Source organism: Manis pentadactyla, chromosome 1 (assembly GCF_030020395.1).
Source record: "Manis pentadactyla isolate mManPen7 chromosome 1, mManPen7.hap1, whole genome shotgun sequence".
Classification (NCBI taxonomy): domain Eukaryota; kingdom Metazoa; phylum Chordata; class Mammalia; order Pholidota; family Manidae; genus Manis; species Manis pentadactyla.
Genome location: NC_080019.1, coordinates 194,502,975 through 194,523,577, shown reverse-complemented (window position 1 = coordinate 194,523,577; position 20,603 = coordinate 194,502,975). Strand labels below are relative to the sequence as shown.

The 20,603-nt window shown below is 51.0% G+C and overlaps 1 protein-coding gene across 6 annotated transcripts in view; it reads left to right on the top strand.

Annotated features, from left to right (window-relative positions):
* The first annotated feature begins 1,066 nt into the window (after positions 1–1,066).
* WDR4 (WD repeat domain 4) overlaps positions 1,067–20,603 on the top strand; it is a 39,877-nt gene continuing 20,340 nt past the window's right edge. For 4 of the 6 annotated variants that reach the window (XR_008998599.1, XM_036876867.2, XM_036876863.2 and 1 more), the window contains exons 1-6: positions 1,067–1,231; positions 4,580–4,645; positions 5,328–5,471; positions 13,773–13,929; positions 14,498–14,610; positions 16,852–16,912. Coding sequence is in view for 5 of the 6 variants with exons in the window: in XM_036876867.2 (XP_036732762.2) it covers positions 1,143–1,231; positions 4,580–4,645; positions 5,328–5,471; positions 13,773–13,929; positions 14,498–14,610; positions 16,852–16,912 (630 nt within the window). In the remaining variant the exon portion in view is untranslated. Of the gene's footprint in view, positions 1,232–4,579; positions 4,704–5,327; positions 5,472–13,772; positions 13,930–14,497; positions 14,611–16,851; positions 16,913–20,603 lie in introns of those variants that run through there. The other 2 variants (XM_036876866.2, XM_036876868.2) reach the window with 2 other exon arrangements.

Below are 20,603 nucleotides of genomic sequence, written 5' to 3'. Positions count from 1 at the left end.
TGCACTTTCTGGCCTTTTTCTCTTTCCACCCCGCTCATATCTATTTTCCTGCTTAACAACAGGAACCTGCTAAATTAGGCATCAGCCCCTGCCTTCATGGTATTTGCAGTCTGGAGACGGTATTAGTCACTGCGCTGTGAATGCAAATAATGGAAAGGCAGAGAAGGCTTCTCTGATAACTCCGCTGAAATGAAACTGGGTGAGTGGAATTAACCAAGTACAGTAAATAGACGGGGTGGTGGGGAGAACATTTCTGGACGAAAGAATAGCATGTGCTAAGACCCTACGGTTAGAGCACTGAGTCCGTGAACTGGAAGGCAGCCACTGCTACAGCAGAGAATGAACGGGGCCTGCAGTCAGCCAAGCCAGTTTCGTAATTTCATGCATTGAGATTCGGTCTTTGTCGTGAGAGCAACGAGAAGCTACCTGTAGGCTTTAAGCATGGGGGAAGGATCCGAGGTATTCTTCAAGGATCTCTGGCTCCAGTGTGGAAACGACATCTCTGGGGGTCAGGGGCAACTGTGGAGACCAGCAGAAGGGGGCCCTGGTGGTTTGGGTTGTGCGGAGGCCGTGGAGGTGGAGAGACGAGGAAAGGTTTCAGTTACTAGATGAACACTGCGAACCACGGGGCTGGCGAATCCTGAGAAACAATCTTGAGAACTGGGGATTGGCGACGCCACTGCAGGTACAAACAACCCTGGAAAAGCCGTTATTGTGGATTGAAAAGCAGCCTACAGGGCGCCGCGGCTTATCTTGGCGGAGGTCGGCTGGGACCTCTTCCGCGCCTCGGCCTCGGCCCAGCGCGCTGCCCGTCCAGCGCCCTGACCGACAGAGGGGCACCCGCCAGGGAGGACGCAGGCCCCGCTCCGCCCGATGGAAAAGGCGAACACTGAGCGAGCGAACGCTGTCAGCGTAAGGTGCGTGTCGTTCGGGCACAGTAGGTGCGCTGCAGGCCCAGGACCGCAGAGCCGGAAACCCGCCCAGAGGACAACGGAGAGATACCTTTCTACGCATGCCCAAGCGCGCTGCTCCCGCCGAGGTCGTCCCGCGTCCTCTCGCGGCGCCTGCGTGTGACGTCACTTCCCGGCGCCCGCAGAAAGAGGGCTGGACGGCGCACGTGGGCGGCAGCGGCGGGTGGGCTCATGGGGAGTTCTGTGGGGCTGGCTCTGTGTGGCCAGACGCTTGTAGTGAGGGGCGGCAGCCGGTTCCTGGCCACGTCTACTGCGAGCAGGTGAGAGGTCTGGGCCTGGAGCGGAGAGCCCAGCTGCGGGACGCGGCGGGGCCTGGGGAGCCGTTTCCCCCGCGCCGCCGGGGCTGCGCCCCTCTGGGGCGACCACGGGGAGCCCAACCGCGTGCCCTACTCCCAAGGTTCGCCCCCAGCGCGCCCCTCGCCGCCTGTCCAGGACCCGACATTTACGGCCTGGTCAGCGAGGGACACTTGAGGACTCTGCGGGGGGGCGAGGGGTCTCGTGGACACTGGCCACACCCGCCCTGAGGCTGGGGAGGAGGGCGGACCCCGCCTCCTTGGTGAGAGGAGTTTACTCTCGGGGAGCACGTTCAGATGCCCGAGCCCGGGCGCGCTCTCTGTGGTGGCCCTGCTCCCTCATCCTTGTCCCCTCATCCGTCAACTCCGCTCTTTTTGCTCTTCCGGGCTCGAGGGTGCACCTGCGCCCGCCGCGCGCTTCCGATGGCCCTTCCCACGGCTCTGTTTCCCTGATTTCACGCTCCTTCCTTATCGTTCCCTAGAGCTTACACAACGCCTGGGAGTTTTAAATCAGTAAATGTTCGTTGGTTGAATAGTTTTGACCCAGAGCCTCATGGGTATTAGTGGTTTGTTTCTGCCCTTGTTTTCCTATCCTAGGGTAGTTTGATTCATACTTGAAACTAACGTCTTATCTATCAAATGTACATATACTCACTGTGCGCTTTGTTAAAACATTTGTTTTCAGAAGTCCAGTTCCGTGTTAAATTCAGATTTCACAAAAAGTTTACTCACAAACCTGTTGTATATCCTCGATTATTTTGTTTTAGATACTTGAGGTATCTAACGTGTGCCACAGTGAGATATGGGTATATTAGACCCCACCTGCTTGCATCCGTCTATGCCTTTTAAGGAAATTCAGTGGCTGGTGAAGTTTCTGATTTGTAAGAGTTTTTTTTTTTTGGTATCATTAATATACAATTACATGAGCAACATTGTGGTTAGTAGATTCCCCCCATTATCAAGCCCCCACCACATACCCCATTATAGTCACTGTCCATCAGCATAGTAAGGTGCTATAGAGTCACTGCTTGTCTTTGTGCTGTACAGTCTTCCCCGTGCCCACCCCCCACCCCCCACCCCCACTACATTATGTGTGCTAATCGCAATGCCCCTTATTCCCCTTATCCCTCCCTTTCCACCCTTCCTCCCCAGTCCCTTTCCCTTTGGTAACTGTTAGTCCATTCCTGGGTTCTGTGAGTCTGCTGCTGTTTTGTTCCTTCAGTTTTTTCTTTGTTCTTATACTCCACAGATGAGTGAAATCATTTGTCTTTCTCTGCCTGGCCTATTTCACTGAGCATAATATCTAGTTCCATCCATGTTGTTGCAAATGGTAGGATTTGTTTTCTTCTTATGGCTGAATAATATTCCATTGTGTATATGTACCACCTCTTCTTTATCCATTCATCTACTGATGGACACTTAAGTTGTTTCCATTTCTTGGCTATTGTAAATAGTGCTGTGATAAACATAGGGGTGCATATGTCTTTTTCCAACTGGGCTTCTGCATTCTTAGGGTAAATTCCTTGGAGTGGAATTCCTGGGTCAAATGGTATTTCTATTTTGAGTTTTTTGAGGAACCTCCCTACTGCTTTCCACAATGGTTGAACTAATTTGCATTCCCACCAGCAGTGTAGGAGGGTTCCCCTTTCTCCACATCCTTGCCAGCATTTGTTATTGTTTGTCTTTTGGATGTTGGCCATCCTTACTGGTGTGAGGTGATATCTCACTGTGGTTTTAATTTGCATTTCCCTGATAATTAGTGATGTGGAGCATCTTTTCATGTGCCTGTTGGCCATCAGAATTTCTTCTTTGGAGAAGTGTCTGTTCAGCTTCCTCTGCCCATTTTTTAATTGGATTATTTGCTTTTTGTTTGTTGAGGTGCATGAGCTCTTTATATATTTTGGATGTCAAGCCTTTATTGGATCTGTCATTTATGAATATATTCTCCCATACTGTAAGATGCCTTTTTGTTCTATTGATGGTGTTCTTTGCTGTACAGAAGCTTTTTAGTTTGATATAGTTCTACTTGTTCATTTTTGCTTTTGTTTCCCTTGCCTGGGGAGATATGTCCATGAAGAAGTTGCTCATGTTTATGTTGAAGAGGGTTTTGCCTATGTTTTTTTCTAAGAGTTTTATGGTTTCATGACTTAGATTCAGGTTTTTGATCCATTTCGGGTTTACTTTTGTGTGTGGGGTTAGACAGTAATTCAATTTCATTCTCTTACATGTAGCTGTCCATTTTTGCCAACACCAGCTTGTTGAAGAGGCTGTCATTTCCCCATTGTATGTCCATGGCTCCTTTATTGTATATTAATTGACCATATGTGCTTGGGTTAATATCTGGACTCTCTGTTCTGTTCCACCGGTCTATGGGTCTGTTCTTTTTGCCAGTACCAAATTGTCTTGATTACTGTGGCTTTGTAGTAGAGCTTGAAGTTGGGAAGCGAGATCCCTCCTGCATTATTGTTCCTTTTCAGGATTGCTTTGGCTATTCGGGGTCTTTTGTGTTTCCATATTAATTTTAGCACTATTTGTTCCAGTTCGTTGAAAAATGCTGTCGGTATTTTGGTAGGGATTGCAGTGAATCTTTAGATTGCTTTAGGCAGGCCATTTTGACAATATTAATTCTTCCTAATTTCTCTTAAGAGTGTCTTGTAGATTTCAGGGTATAGGACTTTCACTTCCTTGGTTAGGTTTATTCCTAGATATTTTATGTAGGACTTATTTTTATACACAGCGGTGTTCCATGTGAGAAGAGTTTGAGTGTGAGAACTTAAAAGGCTGTAAATTTGTACAAGTTGCCTTCTCTTTGCCAGGCACTGGAGGTGAGGTGAGAACTGGGTGAGGACGGAGGGTGGGATAAACCCAGGTAATTTGAGGTCCGACAGGGAAGATGGGGCTCCTGTGTTGGTAAGTACTTGTCAGCCATGGGGACTTCTTTTTTTCACATTTATTAATTGTGACAGTTTAAATTTGGGTGCAGGAAAACCACTGGAGACAGTATCAGAACATAACTTCTAACATGACCATTTTGTGTTGATTTTCTAGGGCATGAAAGACTAGTTTATTACTTTCTGTTGAGTTTTCTTCTTATTTTACTTAACTGATTATTTGGCATAGTACTGTGTCATTGTATATAGCAGATCTAAATAGGAGATTAAGCAGATAAAGCTCTTTAGGTGTTCCCTGAAATATTGTACCTAGACAATTTCTTGTGATAAGATCTTTAATTAATGAGTATGCAAGTATTTGTGTCTGGGAAAAAAATTTTATTCGCTAAGTACCCCTTTAAAAATCCTTGTTATTTTTCCTTAGTGAGGATGACAGCCTCTTCACATATGATTGCAGAACTGCAGAAAAGAAGTCGCAAGAAAACAAAGGGTGAGGTGATGGGGAGGCATCTTCAGGGCCTGACTCATGGTTTGCATCATAGGACCAGGTAGCTAAAAGTGGATGGTCTTCCTTGCTGAATTCTTCATTTCCACTTACCCTGCTGTGTGGGTAAAGCAGGTTCCACCCCAGAAAGAAACGTGTGACTTTCAAATTGGGCAATAAAATATTGGGACTTTTCTCAGTACTTAATTTGTCAGTAATTAACTCTTTTATTAGTACCTTGAAATAATGCAGTACAACTCTTAACTGTGCTGAAGGCAGGTGTACAGGATTAACTCTGGCTGATTGAAAAGTAAGTGCAGACTGTGATGATTTTGTGTGCAGGCTTTCTTTAGTAGAACTGGCTTTGTGGCTCAGTTAATTTTTTTTAGTACAATTTCATTTTTGCCTCTAGCCTTGGATTAGTTCATGTCCATGAGGGAGTGGGCCAGGTGATCTCTGAGGGTCCTTCCAGCTCAGCTTTGCATGTATGCTGAGATATTTTTCTGTTTAATTAGATTTACTCCTTAAAAATTAGAGCTGTTTTCAACCTTTCTGTGTCCCGTTAATATACCTGCATGATTTGGCTACACGAACCTCAGACCGTTTTCTCCCTCCTTGCATTGTAAATGCACAGGTGTTGCTGGAGGAACTCAGCCTTGCTCTGACCACTGTCCCCTCTCTCTCTCAGGGAGCACGGACAGCCCATGGATAAGGGGAGTGACACGATTCTGGCATCCGCCTTCTCCAAGTCTGGCAGCTATTTTGCCTTAACGGATGACAGTAAGCGTCTGATTCTTTTCCGTACAAAACCGTGGCAATGTCTGAGTGTCAGGTATGAAATGCTAATGTTGAGTAATTATGATGTCGAATGCACCGCTTATACTTGCATGCAAATAGTAGTAGTGACAGTAACAATAGTAATAAGCAACTAACAGCACTGCTTCTGTGCCAGGCACTGTTTTCAGTGCTTCGTGTGCATTAACTGATTTAATCCTTGGAGCAACCCTTGGTGGGGTGGGGGTGTTGTTTTCACCTTCATTGGCCAGGAGTCTGGAAGCTGATTCCAGTCAGGCAGCCCAGATGGCAGAGCTGGGCCCTGAACCTGGGCACTCTGGCTCCAGAGGCAGTGCCCCTATCTGCGATACCTTCCTGCTTTCCAGTGGGCCTCCAGCCTCGTGGTGGCAGAAATAAAGAGCATCGGCACACACTCTGAGAGGGTCGGGGTTCAGAGTAAGTTAAAGCATCTGTGCTGCAGTGTTAATAGGCAGGTTGTAAGTTAGTGCACTTTTCAATGTCTGAAGCATGGGTGGGAGCTCAGTGCTGCTGGGGGAGGATGACGGAACTTGGCTGGAACATAGATGTCCCAGGCAGAAGGGTCCTGAAACCTTCATCGACCTTATTTATTGTTCTTCTGAGTGTCTGTGGGTCACTTCCTAAGGGGCAGAACACTGCAGGGTTGTGAGCCCTGGCTTCCCAAGGGTCCCCTCGCTTCACCGCTGCCACATTCTGAGGAGAGGAGGTGCCAGGACGAGGAGGCGTGTGCCTGGCAGACGTAAATTTCTGTTGGCTCTGCGGTCTCCTACTGTGCACCTACTGTGCATGTTGTCTGTAGCTGGGAAGACTGGGATTATTGATTGTCCTTGATATTCACAGAAACACCCGTGTGGAGCAGGGTCAGCCCTGTCCTCTCGTTCTTGCCTTCTGAGGCTGTGTGGTGTAACTGACCTTTGATAGTTTGGACTGCTAAGCACCCAAGGTTAAGGAATTCCCTTTTGTAGCTGCTTCACCCCCATATTGGGACAGCAGTAGTTTTTAGATTTTTATTTCATGAAGAGTAAAAAGGCAATTTCCCGGTGGTAGCAAAACAAGGAAAGCTCACACTGCCCTTGATTTCAGTTGTGTTAGAAGTAAAGTCCTGTCGCATTACTATACTTTTATTTTGTGTGTGTTTTTGTATATCATAGAGGCAATAGATGCCCATGATTTAAAAACCTAAAACAAAAAATTAAAGGCTGTAGGGTGAAGTGTGACTCAATTTCCTCCCACAGCAGACAGTCTGTGTAAAGACATGTGTCGTAGGTGTGTTGCAGCTGGTGAGTTGTTTGTTCCAGCTGACTGTGAGTTCACAGCATCCTTAGGTGGAAAGACTTGGTGGGCAGCAGCATTTTGCCAAAACAGCCTGAGCCGTAACAAGTCATTTAGACTGTGGAGGTGTTCCAGGATTCAGGGTAAATACTACAGGAGGGCCTGGAGGTCATGGACCAAGTTTCTCCCACAGGAGCCAGAGGTCTGGAGTTGCTTCCACAGCCTCGGAGAGGAGGCAGGGGAGGGAGGCAAGCCAGTGTGTGATGACAGAGGAGCCTGCTGGGGCCACTGCAGAGAATACCACGCCTCAAACAACAGGTGCTCGTTGATCACAGTCTGGAGGCGGGAAGCCCAATACCAGGGTTGGCTTCTTAGCATGTGGACGGCTGTCCCTTTGTAGCCTCTTTATGTGGTTGTCCCTCTGTGTGCCCAGATTTCTTCTTACAAGGGTACCCATCTTATCAGATTAGGGCCCATCCTGACAGCCTCATTTAAGCTTAGTTACCCTAGTAAAGGCTCTCCAAATACAGCCACATTTGGAGGAATAGGGGCTTTGGATTCCAGCACATGAATTTTGGGGGACATAGTTCGGCCCATAACGGGAGTTAATTTCACTGTCCTGACACTGCTGAGCTTATCTGTGGACCTTCTGTAGCTTATCAGTTTCTTAAAGGGGGCTTTCGCTCCCCAAAATGAAAATCAAATGATCTAAGGGAATTTGGTGGTAATTCTTTTGCTAAAGTAACGACTGTCTGGCCTCACTAAACTGTGCATGTGCCCAGGAGCCACTGGGGCTGAGGGTCTGCGACGTTGACAGCTCCCAGTGGTTCCCCGCAGCTGGTTGCAGGCTGCAGCGCAGTGTGGTTGGCGCTCAGATTGCCCTCCAGGGACATCGTGATCTGTAGCTGACCCCTGCGTCTGGGAGGGGTTTGGTGATGACCAGAGAACCTGGGTCAGGAGACCTGGGTGGTGGTGGAGGCCATGTGGCTCCTGGAGGCACAGCCGGCAGGTGGAGACAGAAGAAGAGATGCTGGAGGCCGTGTCTCGGCCCAACTGTGTGGTGGCTGGACAGTAGCCGTCCTACCATCCCCGTTGATGGACGTTTTTGCTTGTGTTTTACGTTTTTTTTCTATTTGAAAGCACTTGAGTGAATTATCCACAGATGTAGTAATTCACATGTATCTGAAGACATTCCAGAAATGAATCACTGGGTCAAAAATATGTGCTTTTGTCATTTAGGCGGATAATGCCAGATTGCTTTCCCAGGGGCTTCTGTCTCTACCTCCCAGAGCATCAGGGGTCCTCTTCCTCCCAGCTGGACAGCACAGGCTGGCGTCAGGCCGTACAGCTGCCGAGTGTGGTGGGGTCACAGCCTCTGGGGCACGTGTCCTGAAGGGGGAGCAGCTCTTCATCCTTATGGACTCGTGAGCCGCCTCCTGCCCTCTGCTCTCCTGCTGGGTGGGGCTCCTTTCCAGCTGGGTCCTGTGTTGGAGAAAGGAGGCTTCTCCTGTTTGTTCTGCAGCCTCAGCAGCACGCGTGGGAGGTGAAGGCCCCTTGGGGCTCCGGGTTTAGATCAGCAGTTCCCAGCGCACCTGCTCAGCTGGCCAGCTTCTCAAAGGCCTGCAGTCCACAACCAGGGTGTGTGTGGTTTATGTGCTGGCAGATGGGAAATGGTGCAGGTAGGGCTCTTGGTGGGAGCTTGCTGGTGCCCCTTCTGAGGGATGGTAGGTTGGCAGGGAAGCCGAGGGCAGGTTCTTAGTCTGGCCCCCCGGAGTGCAGACGTTTACCTGCCATGGTTATTTTCCCTAATTTTCTCCTTTAATTTTTTCGTTCACACAAAAAACCGGAAACCGCGGAGAAGTATAAAGTGGGAACAACAATCACCCCGAATTGGGCCATCCAGACGTGGCCCTTGCGAGTGGACCCCGGTGCTCACCCCCCTGGGCTCGTCCGCACATGCAGCAGCTGTAGTGCCTGCCGCTTTGTAGCCCGCTTCCACAGGGACATGCTGTGTCCTTACGCGGTGGCTCCCTGTCCAGTTTCCTCGCCGTCCGCTTCTGCCTCTGGAACTGGGAGTTGGGCTGATGTTGAGGGACAACCCTCACCTTTGTCACCAGCTGCAAGTTTAGGGACCCCAAGACCAGCGTCAGGGTTGCTGTTCAGGAGAAGGACCCAGAACTCCCTGAAAGCCACTGTGCTCACGGTGACCACAGGTTCCGGTGAAGGGGTGCAGGTTGAAGTCAGCCGGGGGGCTGGGCATCTGGGTGTCCTCTCCACGTGGACTTGGCACATTGCCTGCCAGTGTCTGGTGGTGGCATGCAGTGGGTCTCCCAGCCAGGGAGGCTTTCCCGAGCCTCAGTGTGCAGACTCTTGGGGTCCTGGTCAGGTGTGAGCTTGACTGCTCATCAGTCCGGAGCCCCCAGGAGCCCCCATCGTGACTCATGTTAGACCGCCTGGTGGGGCCCAGAATCCAGGTACATGAAGGTACTCCTAGAGATGACCTCCCAGGGTGCGAGGCCAGAGCAGAAGTCTTCGCTGCCCAGGTGTGCCCACTGTTAGGGCTGTACCCAGAGAGGTCACCCCATCTGAATGGTGGCATCTGGGGGTGCGTGGGAGTGGATGCTGGGTGGCAGGGGGCCTGGTGAGTCAGCAGTGAGCCTGCACTCGTTTTGCAGGTGAAAGTCCTGAGCTGCTGAGCTGCTGGCAGGTGGACCTGTGCACTCAGCTCATAGTTTGGGCTTCGCTTCCACCCTGGGAATGGCACGTCCACATAGCCTGCTGGCACTCCCCTGGGTCCTGTAGTGGAGTCTGTTCCTCTGTGGAAAGCTTCTGAGTGGCTGTGGTTCTAGAAGGGGTCTGGCAGCAGGCAAGTCTGAAGGGAGGAAGCTCGAATTCTCCTGCTCAAGTGGGTCCCTGTGGCTGTCAATTGTCAAATAGGGAACTGAGGGTGAGACCCCCTGAGTGCATGGCCTGAGTGGGTGTTAAAACATACATGTGGGTGGGTGTGCCTGGTTCTCTCTTCATTGTGGTCTGTCAGTGGGAGGTGGTGTGATCTCAAAAAGAAAAAAACATATATGGTGCATTTAGGCCAGTGAGACCATTGCAGCCCCACAGTTCAGTGTTAGGGGTGGGGGTGTTTCAAGGCCTAGTTGCTCAACCAGAATCTGCTCACTGGCAGAGGTCAGGAGGCTAGGCCAGCCCTGGGGGGCGTGAGGACACGAGTGCTAGGCTGTGAACCCAGTGACTCCGAGAGGGAGGGGTAAGGGGACACCTCCAAGAGCCAAAGAATGGTGAGGCCACTGCCTCTATCCCCAGGGTAATGGTGGCCAGCCCACCTGCTGTCCTGCCCCATGACCTCCCCCTCACCATCCACAGCCTGACTCCCTCAGACCCTAACTCCCAAACTGTACGGCTGAACTGCATCCTGGCGTCTTGCCATGATGAAATAACCTGAGCAGCTGGAAGCCCCCGGCTGCCAAGAGACAAAGGATGAGAGGGGGAGTGCCATTCTGTGTTGGCTTGGCGGTGGGGAGGGGCTCGCTTCCTCTGGTGGGTGAGCCCACTTGAACCCAAGCTGGTTACTCCCAGAGGACCTGCCTGGGTGGACGTGCTCGGCATGTCATCAGCCCAGGGAACACCCAGCTGCGTTGCTGGCACAGTGTGGGACTTCAGTTTAATGCGGTGGACTCAGAATTCAGATTAATCTTGCTGGGGAGCCAATTATCTTGTCATTGTTTTCTCCATATTTATCGTATGGTTGCTGGGCAGCCACATCTAGAGAGGTCTCTCCCTGCACGCTGGGTGAATCCTCCACCTAGACAGGAAAGAATTCACAGGTCGAACAAGTGCCCACAAGAAAGGAGTTCATTAAAGCAAGCATGACAGCGAAGGGCAGCAGCTGTGCAGGTGGCAGAGCGCAGAGAAGAGCAGAGGGAGGGAAGGGACACCCACTGAACTCAGTGTGGGGCAGATCCCTCGCCAGCTCCTAAATTAAGCCTGGGTCACCTGGTGTCCAGTGTCTGCTTGAATCTGCATGGTGTGTGAGTTATATCCCTAGTACCCCAGGATTTAGGGGAGCTGTGGGGCACTGGATAGAATGAGATTATGTTTTGAGAACTTCATTTCCATACTTGTCTGAAATAAAACAGAGAAAAAGGATTGCGTTAAGACTAGAAAGCTGAACGAAGTAGCAAAGTGACTGTGGGTAAAATTGTAACATTTCTAGAATATCTCACCTGGCTTTAGTACATCTGCATATCAGTAGGCATTCAGTGGTGGAAAGAAGTATGGCTTTAGAGCATTTGCTTCATTCCTCAGGAGTGGAGAGAAGTTCATCTCCATATCAGTGGGTGATTACCTGGGCAACCTAGGGCTTACTACCTGGGAGGGGAGGGGAGGGCTGGTTTTCTGCTGGAGCAGGAAAGAGGAAAAAGACGGCCCTGGACTGCAGTTTGTGAGCAATAAATGGATTTTAAACTCTATTTCTCCCTTTGACTGATTTTGGTTTTTAGAGGTATTTTGCCCCGGGATTTCTTCTCCCCAGATTTACAGTGACAAAGACACATTCCACCTGAGGTGGAGGTCACTGAGTTCTTGTTTTAATCCTGAGAAAGAGTTTAGAGAGGAGAGCAGTTGGTTTATGCAGCAAGGTGTATCTGATAGCAGGCAGTGCATGACGGGAGTACAGGTGACCTCAGGGAGCAGGTGCCCTTGAGGCTTTAGGGTCTGGGGTTTTATAGGGCCTTTTGGGGAGGGGTCAGCTTAAGGCATGATGCATACAGGCGATTAGTAATTCCTTTGAAGTTCTCTCTTCAGAATAGGGTTATTTAGGTGACGGTGTTGACGGGGATCCTGGAATTCTTTATCCACACAGGTTTATTTACACTTTGATGTCTGTCTTTCATGCTAGTTACAAAGTTACTTAATTGTTGAAGGGGCGGGAAGAAGAGGAAGAACAGCCAGCAGATTAAGTTAAAGAATAAGCTGGGCCTTCTTCACAGGCTCACTAGATCTTACACGGGCCTGACCCTTGTCCGGCTTCCTGCTCACTCTCAACCTCACTCTCAATCTCCTTTCTGCTGCCCGAGGCCTGGTGGGGCGCCCAGGAGCTCAACCGAGGCTTTTCCTCCTGCATTTTCTGTCCTTTTGTTCCTCTGCTACTGAGAAGATCCGTGTGTTGGGGACCTAATTTCTCTAGGCTTCAGTTTCCACCTCAGGCTGACGTGGGGTGGCTGCATGCTGCCTGCGTGGACAAGCTCTCCCTGGGAGAGAGGGTCCACTTCACCCCCTCGGCGACAGGAGAGCAGGGACTGCTGCTCTTTGCAAAGAGCCGGGAATGCAGGTGATGTAGGTAAATGTAACATTTGAGTGGAAAGCAGTGGTACAACTTGTGTCTAATACAGGATAAAAAGTGCAGATACCTTGCTTTGTGGAGATTGTTTTGCTAGGGACGAAATGGGAAATGATAACAGGAGGAAGCATAGAACCCAATCCCTGGATGCGTAGATGTCGCCATGTGGCCCGTATCAGCACTGGTCTAACTGGCTTTATGAAGTGACTCATGAACCAGGCAGTGTCCCATCTAGCAAGCAGAGAGATGCTCTGAGGAGTTGTTCAAAATGGGAGGTTTTCATAGGGAGGAGGATGGTGGGGAGACATGATTAGGGAAATAAAAGGTATTGTCCCAGGCCTGGTCTCCTCCCCTGGGGGAAGGCAGGGGTCTTAGCATGCAGGTCACCTCTGTAAGGGCTGATCAGGAAATTCCAGACAGATTGGCGGAAGATTATACTCCTGGGAAAGGCTGACTGCATTAGGTGGGATATCGAATCTTGGTGGGGCTGTTTGGGGCTGCTTTTTTTTTTTTAACATAGTACAAATGAGGTGTGACCTGTGGCTTTGTTTCTGAACTACTGACACTGTTATTGAACCAGCTTGAAAGTGACAGGTTTTGCGGATCCAGCATTTGAGTTTTGTGAGCGTGCTGACTTTAACACAGCCTGAGCTGGAACACAGACCCCGGGCAGTTTATGCCCCCTGACAGTGTCCAGCCTCCCCAGTGTTGCCCGTCCACGAAGAGATCCCTCAAGTCACCATGCAGTGAAGGCAGTTTTATTTGAACCAAACTTAGGAGGAGCCTGAGAGACATAGCTTCTAACAGAGGGAGCTCGGGGGTCTGGAGCCCTGTGAGGTTTCGTGCCCTGCAGGCAGGCAAGAGAGACAGGACCCCAAAGGAGTGTGTTCCGCCCATAAGAGAGGCACTGCTCAGAACCGCTGGAGGCCAGTACCTCTCGGCACCGGAGGGAAGGAAGGGGAGGGGCAGACGTTCTTGCTCATTTTATGTCCTTGACGGATAGATTTATTTTACTGATGCTGACCAGAAGATCCCTGACTAATGGCAGGTTGGAACTAATCAAGTTAGGTATGTAGCCCCAGTTTGGTGACTTGGCCTAGCTGAAGTGACGCCATGTAAGGCCTATGGTTTTCTTTGTAACCCCCTAGTGGGGGTAGGCCGGCTGGTGCCGCTGCTGTGATGTGTCCTGTCCCGTCTTCCAGGGCCTGGTGCATGAGCAGCGTGCCTGGGGCTCCAGGTCTAGTGCTACGGAGCAAGGGTGGTGGGGCTGGCGCATGGCTGCGGGGCTCCCAGGTGAGAAGCTCCGAGGGCAGTGGGCTCCTCTGAGTGGGCGTGCCTGTGGTTTTGACAGTGGCCCAGAGCAGGTCTGACCATTGTCTTTCCCTAAGTGCATCACAGAGGGGCTGGGGTCCAGGAGCAGTCTCCCCGATGTCCATGACAGTCTTCAGACACAGCAAAGTTGAGGGGATATCATGTCAGACACCGAGCTCTCCACCCCTCAGATTATGAGGGTGAAGTTTGTCTAAGGCATTGGCTCTGTTTCTGCCTCCTGCTCACTTTGTTTTCTGGCCCTGTGGTAACAGGAGAAGGAGACACGGCAAGCAGCTGCCGTGTCAGTGCAACATGTGGCTCGCGGGTTTGTCGGAGGGTCCTGGGCTGACTGGTGGGAGCCAACCGTGGGCGTCTCTGGCTTTCCAGGCCCGTGTTGAGGAGGTGCATGGCCCTGACGTTCACAGCCTCTGAGGACAAGGTTTTGGTGGCCGACAAGTCAGGGGATGTTTATTCCTTTTCGGTGCTGGAGCCACACGGATGCGGCCGGCTGGAACTTGGGCACCTGTCGATGTTGTTAGATGTGGTATGTGGGCTGTGAGCTTCGTTAACTCTGCTGCAGCCAGGCTTGGGGTGCAGAGGTGGAGGGTCTGACCAGGGCAGGGGTTGGGTTCTCCTGGAGCAGGGACAGCTCTGCAGGTTTGTGAGCAGGGGGGCTACAGACACTGAGTTGAGGAAGGTGGAGTGGACAACACGCAGAAGTGGGAAGTGGGGTAGTTCTAGACGTGAGGGGCAGCTGGATCGGGGTGACAGGTGGAGGGCTGTGGGAAGGGCGGGTGCAGTTGTGAGATCTGAGTGCATCTCCTGTACTGTACGGACATTGTCTCTGTGTCCTTCAACCTGAGTCTGGAGCTGTCCCACCCGGGGGCCCTAAGGGGCCAGTGAGGGCTGGGTGCCAGGGCTGGGGTGGGACCCTCGGGGATACACAGGAACAGCGGGGGAGGGGTCATGAGGGAGAACCCACCAGGACTTGGTGACTGGCTGGACACGGGGACACGGGAAGGCAGTTGACCAGGGCCGGGGAGGCAGGAGCGGGGCAGCCAGGTCTGCTGTCCTGACCAGTGGGCCTGCCCTTTCTCTCCCCTGGCATGCAGGCTGTGAGTCCCGATGACCGCTACATCCTCACTGCTGACAGGGACGAGAAGATCCGGGTCAGCTGGGCCGCGGCGCCGCACAGCATCGAGTCCTTCTGCCTGGGGCACACCGAGTGAGTCTCCACACCGTGCCCGCAGAAGCAGTGTGGCTTCATGGCCCAGAGAGGGGCTGCTCAGCTTGGAGCTGGCGGCGCCTGCTGGTTGCCACGCCGCACGGGATGTGGGAGCTGCCTTTCAAGCAGCACTCAGCCGGCCACGGGACTTCAGTGTCTCCTTCCCTGCGCCTGTGTTTTGGGGCGGGTTTCCTTGCTGGTGTCCCTGCCGCGCACAGCCGGGGTGAGGTGCGGCAGGAGGCTCACTCGCAGCCTGCTGCTTCCTGTCTGCCACCCACACTGGCATTTCTGTGCCGGGCCCCAGGCAAGGCTTGTTCTGGGAGCTGCTCTCTGTGTCTGCACCTGGGAGTGCCCTGTGGTGGTTGGCGGTCAGTAGGTGGGTGTGTTGGGGACGAGGAACGTACTTGAGAAATTTGAGTGGCCTCCCTGCTGGCTGCTGTCACTTACCTTGTGAGTTGTCACCTGGTAGGTGAGTCTGGTTTGACATTGTGCCAGGGAGTCATTCTGAAGGACACTGCACTTCTCAGGCAGAAGAAGGCTAGTCCCGTGTGCAGAGGAAAGGCCCTGAGTTTACTTGGCAGAAATGTTTAAACTACGTCCTTTGCGGCAGCGGAAGACATTGGAGGGCCTTAATTCAGCTCCAAGATTGCGCCCATTTGCTTGGTTTTGGTGAAATGTAAAGATGGACCTTTAAGAAGGTAGATGGCTACTCAGCTTGTTCCTCCTGACGGTTTATTTTGGTTTTTGTTCAGTTCTCCAGTTGCTTCTGGAGTTCTTAAGACCTGCCAGCCCGCCGGCCCCCTCCCCACTGTGTCACCAAGGTCTTCGCTTCTCCTGTGTGGCACACTGCTGTCCCGGGGCCTTTGCACCTGCTTTTTCTGCTGATGTACATACTTTCCCTCCCTTCCCAGCTTCCTGCTCGAGGCCACCTGCCTGCTCAGGAAGCTGCCAGCACCCCCACCCCACTGAGGAAACCCCGCCCTTGTCTCCCCACACTGTGCTTTTCCTCTGAGCCTGCGCCATCCAGGGCAGAAGCCACAGCCATGCGGTCTGAGTGAGATGGTGCTGTCAGTGTAAAACACCCACTTTCAGAATCAAAATAGCTTGTTACTATATTGATTGCAGGTTGAAATGGTCGTGTTTTGGATGTGGTGAGTTAAGTGAAGGCATAGTATTAAAATGAGCTTTACTTGGGTCTGCTTCTTAACCTGGTCACTCGCAAATTTAAAAGAACTTCTTTGGCTCACGTGTGGCTCTGGCTGTGTTTCTATCGACAGCGTTCCCCTGCAGCTTTGCTGACACGTAGGTCTCCTTGGGGCCTGCACGTCCTGGGCGGAGGGTCTCTGTGGGTTGTGTTTATCCTGTCTCTAGCCCTCAGCACAGCACCTGGCAGGTATAGGTGCTCAGCAGACATTCCGAGTGAGTAATGAATACCCACTGGATTTTAAGAAACTTGTCTAAAACTGGCACCTGTGGTTTTTGCCCCATTGCTGTTGGGATGATGAGGTGACTTGCCCTCTGTCCTGGCTGCATTGTGCTGTCCTGGTGACACTGTGTGTATTTCCTGCAAGGTGTATGTCTCCTTACTGGGTTCCTGAGATTGGAATCTAGTACCTCCTTGAAGGCAGTCCTGGTGAGAGGCCCACTATGGCCAGGACCAGGCCAGGCCAGGTGATGCCAGGAGTCTGAGGCTGCTGCGTTGGGGCCATGCTGGGCCCCCTTTCTCAGGGGTCCCTGGGAGCCACATGGTGGTGATGGCCTGGGAGCCGGGAAGCTGTCCTGTCGCAGAGGCCAGAGCTGGTTATGACTGACAGGCTGAGGTGGGCTTTGGGGGGCACTGGCTGCCGAGGCTGAGGGATGGTGGGTCTGCTCTGACTGCTGGTCACTGTGGCTGCTCTTCCTCTATATCTGCTCAGTCCTCTAGTCTTGCCCTGCGGCCCATCACCAGGGATCCACAGAAGGCGTCTGGGCAGTGGTTGGAGTGCTGCGAGCCAGGCAGCTCCCAGGGCGGCCTGGGCCTGCCCGTGCTGGGAGGTTGTGTTGCTGGGGCCCCAAGAACGGTGCGGCAGGCTCCCTTAGCTTCCTCACTGCCTCTTGGTCACACCCTGTCACTCCTCTCGGGTTGTGGTGGAGTCGGCATCTTGGGAAGAAGGCTTTTCCCCGAGGCTACAGGTGAGCCACGTGGATGTCACAGCAGCGCCCCAACCTCTGGCTCACCCTCTGCTTCTCTTCATACTGCAGGTTCGTGAGCCGCATCCTGGTGGTGCCTGACCACGCCGAGCTGCTCCTTTCCTCCTCTGGGGTAAGGACTTCATTCAGGCAGCTGTGTGCAGCTCTGCGTGCCTGCCAGCACTGAGGGGCCGGAGCCCGCCTGGGACGGTGCCCTAGGCGCAGGCCCGTCCTTGGTTTCCCTGTGTTCATCCACTAGGTGGCGCTTGTTTTCTGAGTTTTTGAGCGGCCTGCTATGTGTTCAGGGCTGTGTGTGTGTTGGGGGGGGGTACCAGAACAGGCATGCAAGGAGTCTGCACTGAGGGCTGTCCTTACCTCTAACGCAGTGTGATCTCAGAACAGTTGACAGACCCTTTCTGAGTCCTAGAGGGACCTGGCTTCTGTCACCGCTACTGTGGTGCTCACCTCCTCACCCTGTCCCCTGGGGCCCCCAGGTGTGCAGCAGGGTCACAGCACCAGGCTTTGCTGGGACTTTGATGAGTAAGACTTCTGTGTCCTGTGAGTGGGGGCTTGCGGCCTTAAGAGTTCCGTGATCAGGGGCACCGCTCTAAGGAACACTCCTTAAAAGGATGATGAAGCAGTAACGTGCCCACGTGAAGGTCTGGCCCCTCCCTGCTCCCAGAAGCTCTGCCCACACTCTTTCCTGCCTTTTAGCTTTTTGTGTGATGGTGGCCTGGTGGCTGCTGGGAGGGCTCCCTGGTGGAGCAGGACTTACTGGGCATCTGCTCTTCATTGCTTCACCATGTTTGTTTTCTCATTGATTTTTAATTTTCTTTTTTCTCGTCCTTCTCTTCAAAGCCATGTGTACTCATACGAAAGCAAGCAGAGGAAGATGAATGTGGCTGGAGTTCCTGGAGAGCCAGTTTTTGTGAACTTTGCTGTATGCACACCTTCTAGGCTTTTCATTATGAAAGATACTAGGGCACCTTTACTTGACTTTCAGAAAACTAAACCAGCACCTGACATCTTCCACTCAGCTTTGTCAAATCCAGCATTTTGCTTCTGATCCTTTTTAATGAGGTGCTGTGGGGCCAGTGAGATGGTGTCCCTGTGCAGCCCTGCTGTCTCTGTCCCCTGCCTCATTGTGGGCCCCAACCTGGGTTTAGTGCTGGGTGCCCCTGCACATTGTAAAGGGCAGTGTTTGTGTTAAAAGCACGTCCTTAGAAAATCAGATCCCGCATTAAGCTTATAAGGAAGAAACAGGGTGTCGTCCCCCCCACCACTTACCCCTGGCAGCTGGGGCCCTGCTCTGTCCTCTCAGTCCGTTCCCAGATACCATTAGTGGTTGGGAAGCCAAAGGGCAGCAGTTTTCCATGCCGCCTCCTGTCCTCTGTGGGCAGTTATGGCTTCTTGCCCTTTGTCCCGTCATTCTCCTGGTGGGCGCCTTACCTCCTGTAGCTGTCCCTCCCCCACTCCCCTCTGTCTCTGTCGGCCCCCCCCCCCCCCCCCCCCCCCCCCCCGATCAGTTGCTTTCCTTTGGTGGGCACCTCCAGCAGCAGCTTCTGGAAGGTTCAGGGAGTGTGTTACGAGCCTGCCTTTCTGGAAATGACCCTGATGGATCTGTGGGTGTGGATTTCCAGGGTATAATTGTCTCCCTGGATATGAGAAGGCATTGCTCCAAAATTTTCTCTAATAGGGTTTAATTTGCTTGATTTTCTCCTGACTTTTTTTTCTTTTTTATTAAGGTATTATAGATATACACTCTTATGAAGGTTTCACATGAAAAAAAAATGTGATTACTACATTTACCCATAATCCCTAGTCCCCACCCATACCCCAATGGAATCACTGTCCATCAGTGTAGTAGGATGCAACAGATTCACTATTTGCCTTCTCTGTGCTGCACTGTTTTCCCTGTAACCCCCTACACCATGTGTACTAAACATAATACCCCTCAATCCCCTTCTCCCTCCTTCCCCACCTGCCCTCCTGCACCCCTGCCCTTTGGTAACCACTAGTTCATTCTTGAGGTCTCTTGAGTCTGCTGCTATTTTGTTCCTTCAGTTTTTCTTTGTTCTTATACTCCACAGATGAGGGAGATCATTTGGTACTTGTCTTTCTCCACCTGGCTTATTTCACTGAGCATAATATCCTCCAGCTCCATCCATGTTGTTGCAAATGGTAGGATTTGTTTCTTTCTTATGGCTGAATAGTATTCCATTGTGTATATGTACCACCTCTTCTTTACCCATTCATCTACTGATGGACACTTAGGTTGCTTCCATATCTTGGCTATTGTAAAAAGTGCTGCAATAAACATAGGGGTGTGTATGTCTTTTTGAAACTGATAAGTTGTATCCTTTGGGTAAATTACAAGGAGTGGGATTCCTGGGTCAAATGGTACTTCTGTTTTATTTTTTTAAATTTTGTTATCATTAATCTACAATTACATGCAGAACCTTATGTTTACTAGGCTCCCCCCTTCACCAGGTCCCCCTCACACTCCCCATTACAGTCACCGTCCATCAGCATAATACAATGCTGTAGATTCACTACTTGTCTTCTCTGTGTTGCACAGCCCTCCCCATGCCACCCCCCCACATTATACATGCTAATCGTAAGGCCCCCTTTCTTTTGCCCCGCCCTTATCTCTCCCTTCCCACCCATCCTCCCCAGTCCCTTTCCCTTTGGTAACTGTTAGTCCATTCTTGGGTTCTGTGATTCTGCTGCTGTTTTGTTCCTTCAGTTTTTCTTTGTTCTTATACTCCACATATGAGTGAAATCATTTGGTACTTGTCTTTCTCCGCCTGGCTTATTTCACTGAGCATAATACCCTCTAGCTCCATCCATGTTGTTGCGAATGGTAGGATCTGTTTTCTGTTGTTTTAGTTTTTTGAGGAACCTCCATGTTACTTCCCACAATGGTTGAACTAGCTTACATTCCCACCAACAGTGTAGGAGGGTTCCCCTTTCTCCACATCCTCACCAGCATTTGTTGTTCTTAGTCTTTTCGATGCTGGCCTTCCTTACTGGTGTGAGGTGATATCTCATTGTGGTTTTAATTTGCATTTCCCTGATGATTAGTGATGTGCAGCATCTTTTCATGTGCCTGTTGACCATCTGAATTTCTTCTTTGGAGAACTGTCTCTTCATATCCTCTACCCATTTGTTAACCAGGTTATTTGCTTTTTGGGTGTTGAGGCGTGTAAGTTCTTTATGTATTTTGGATGTAAACCCCGTGTTAGATGTGTCATTTACAAATATATTCTCCCATACTGTAGGATGCCTTTTTGTTCTGTGGATGGTGTCTTGCCGTACAGGAACTTTTTAGTTTGATGTAGCCCCATGAGTTCATTTTTGCTTTTGTTTCCCTTTCTCTAGGAGATGTATTCAAGAAGAAGTTGCTCATGCTTATATTCAGGAGATGTTTGCCTATGTTGTCTTCTAAAAGTTTTATGGTTTCATGACTTAAATTTGGTCATTGATCCATTTCAAGTTTACTTTTGTGTATGGGATTAGACAATAATCCAGTTTCATTCTCTTGCATGTAGCTGTCCAGTTTTGCCAACACCAGCTGTTGAAGAGGCTGTCCTTTCCCCATTGTATGTCCATGGCTCCTTTATCATATTTTAATTGACCGTATATGCTTGGGTTTATATCAGGTCTCTCTACTCTGTTCCATTGGTCTATGGGTCTGTTCTTGTGCCAATACCAAATTGTCTTCATTACTGTGGCTTTGTAGTAGAGCTTGAAGTCAGGGAGTGTAATTCCCCCAGCTTTATTCTTCCTTCTCAGGATCGTTTTGGCTTTTCGGGGTCTTTTAT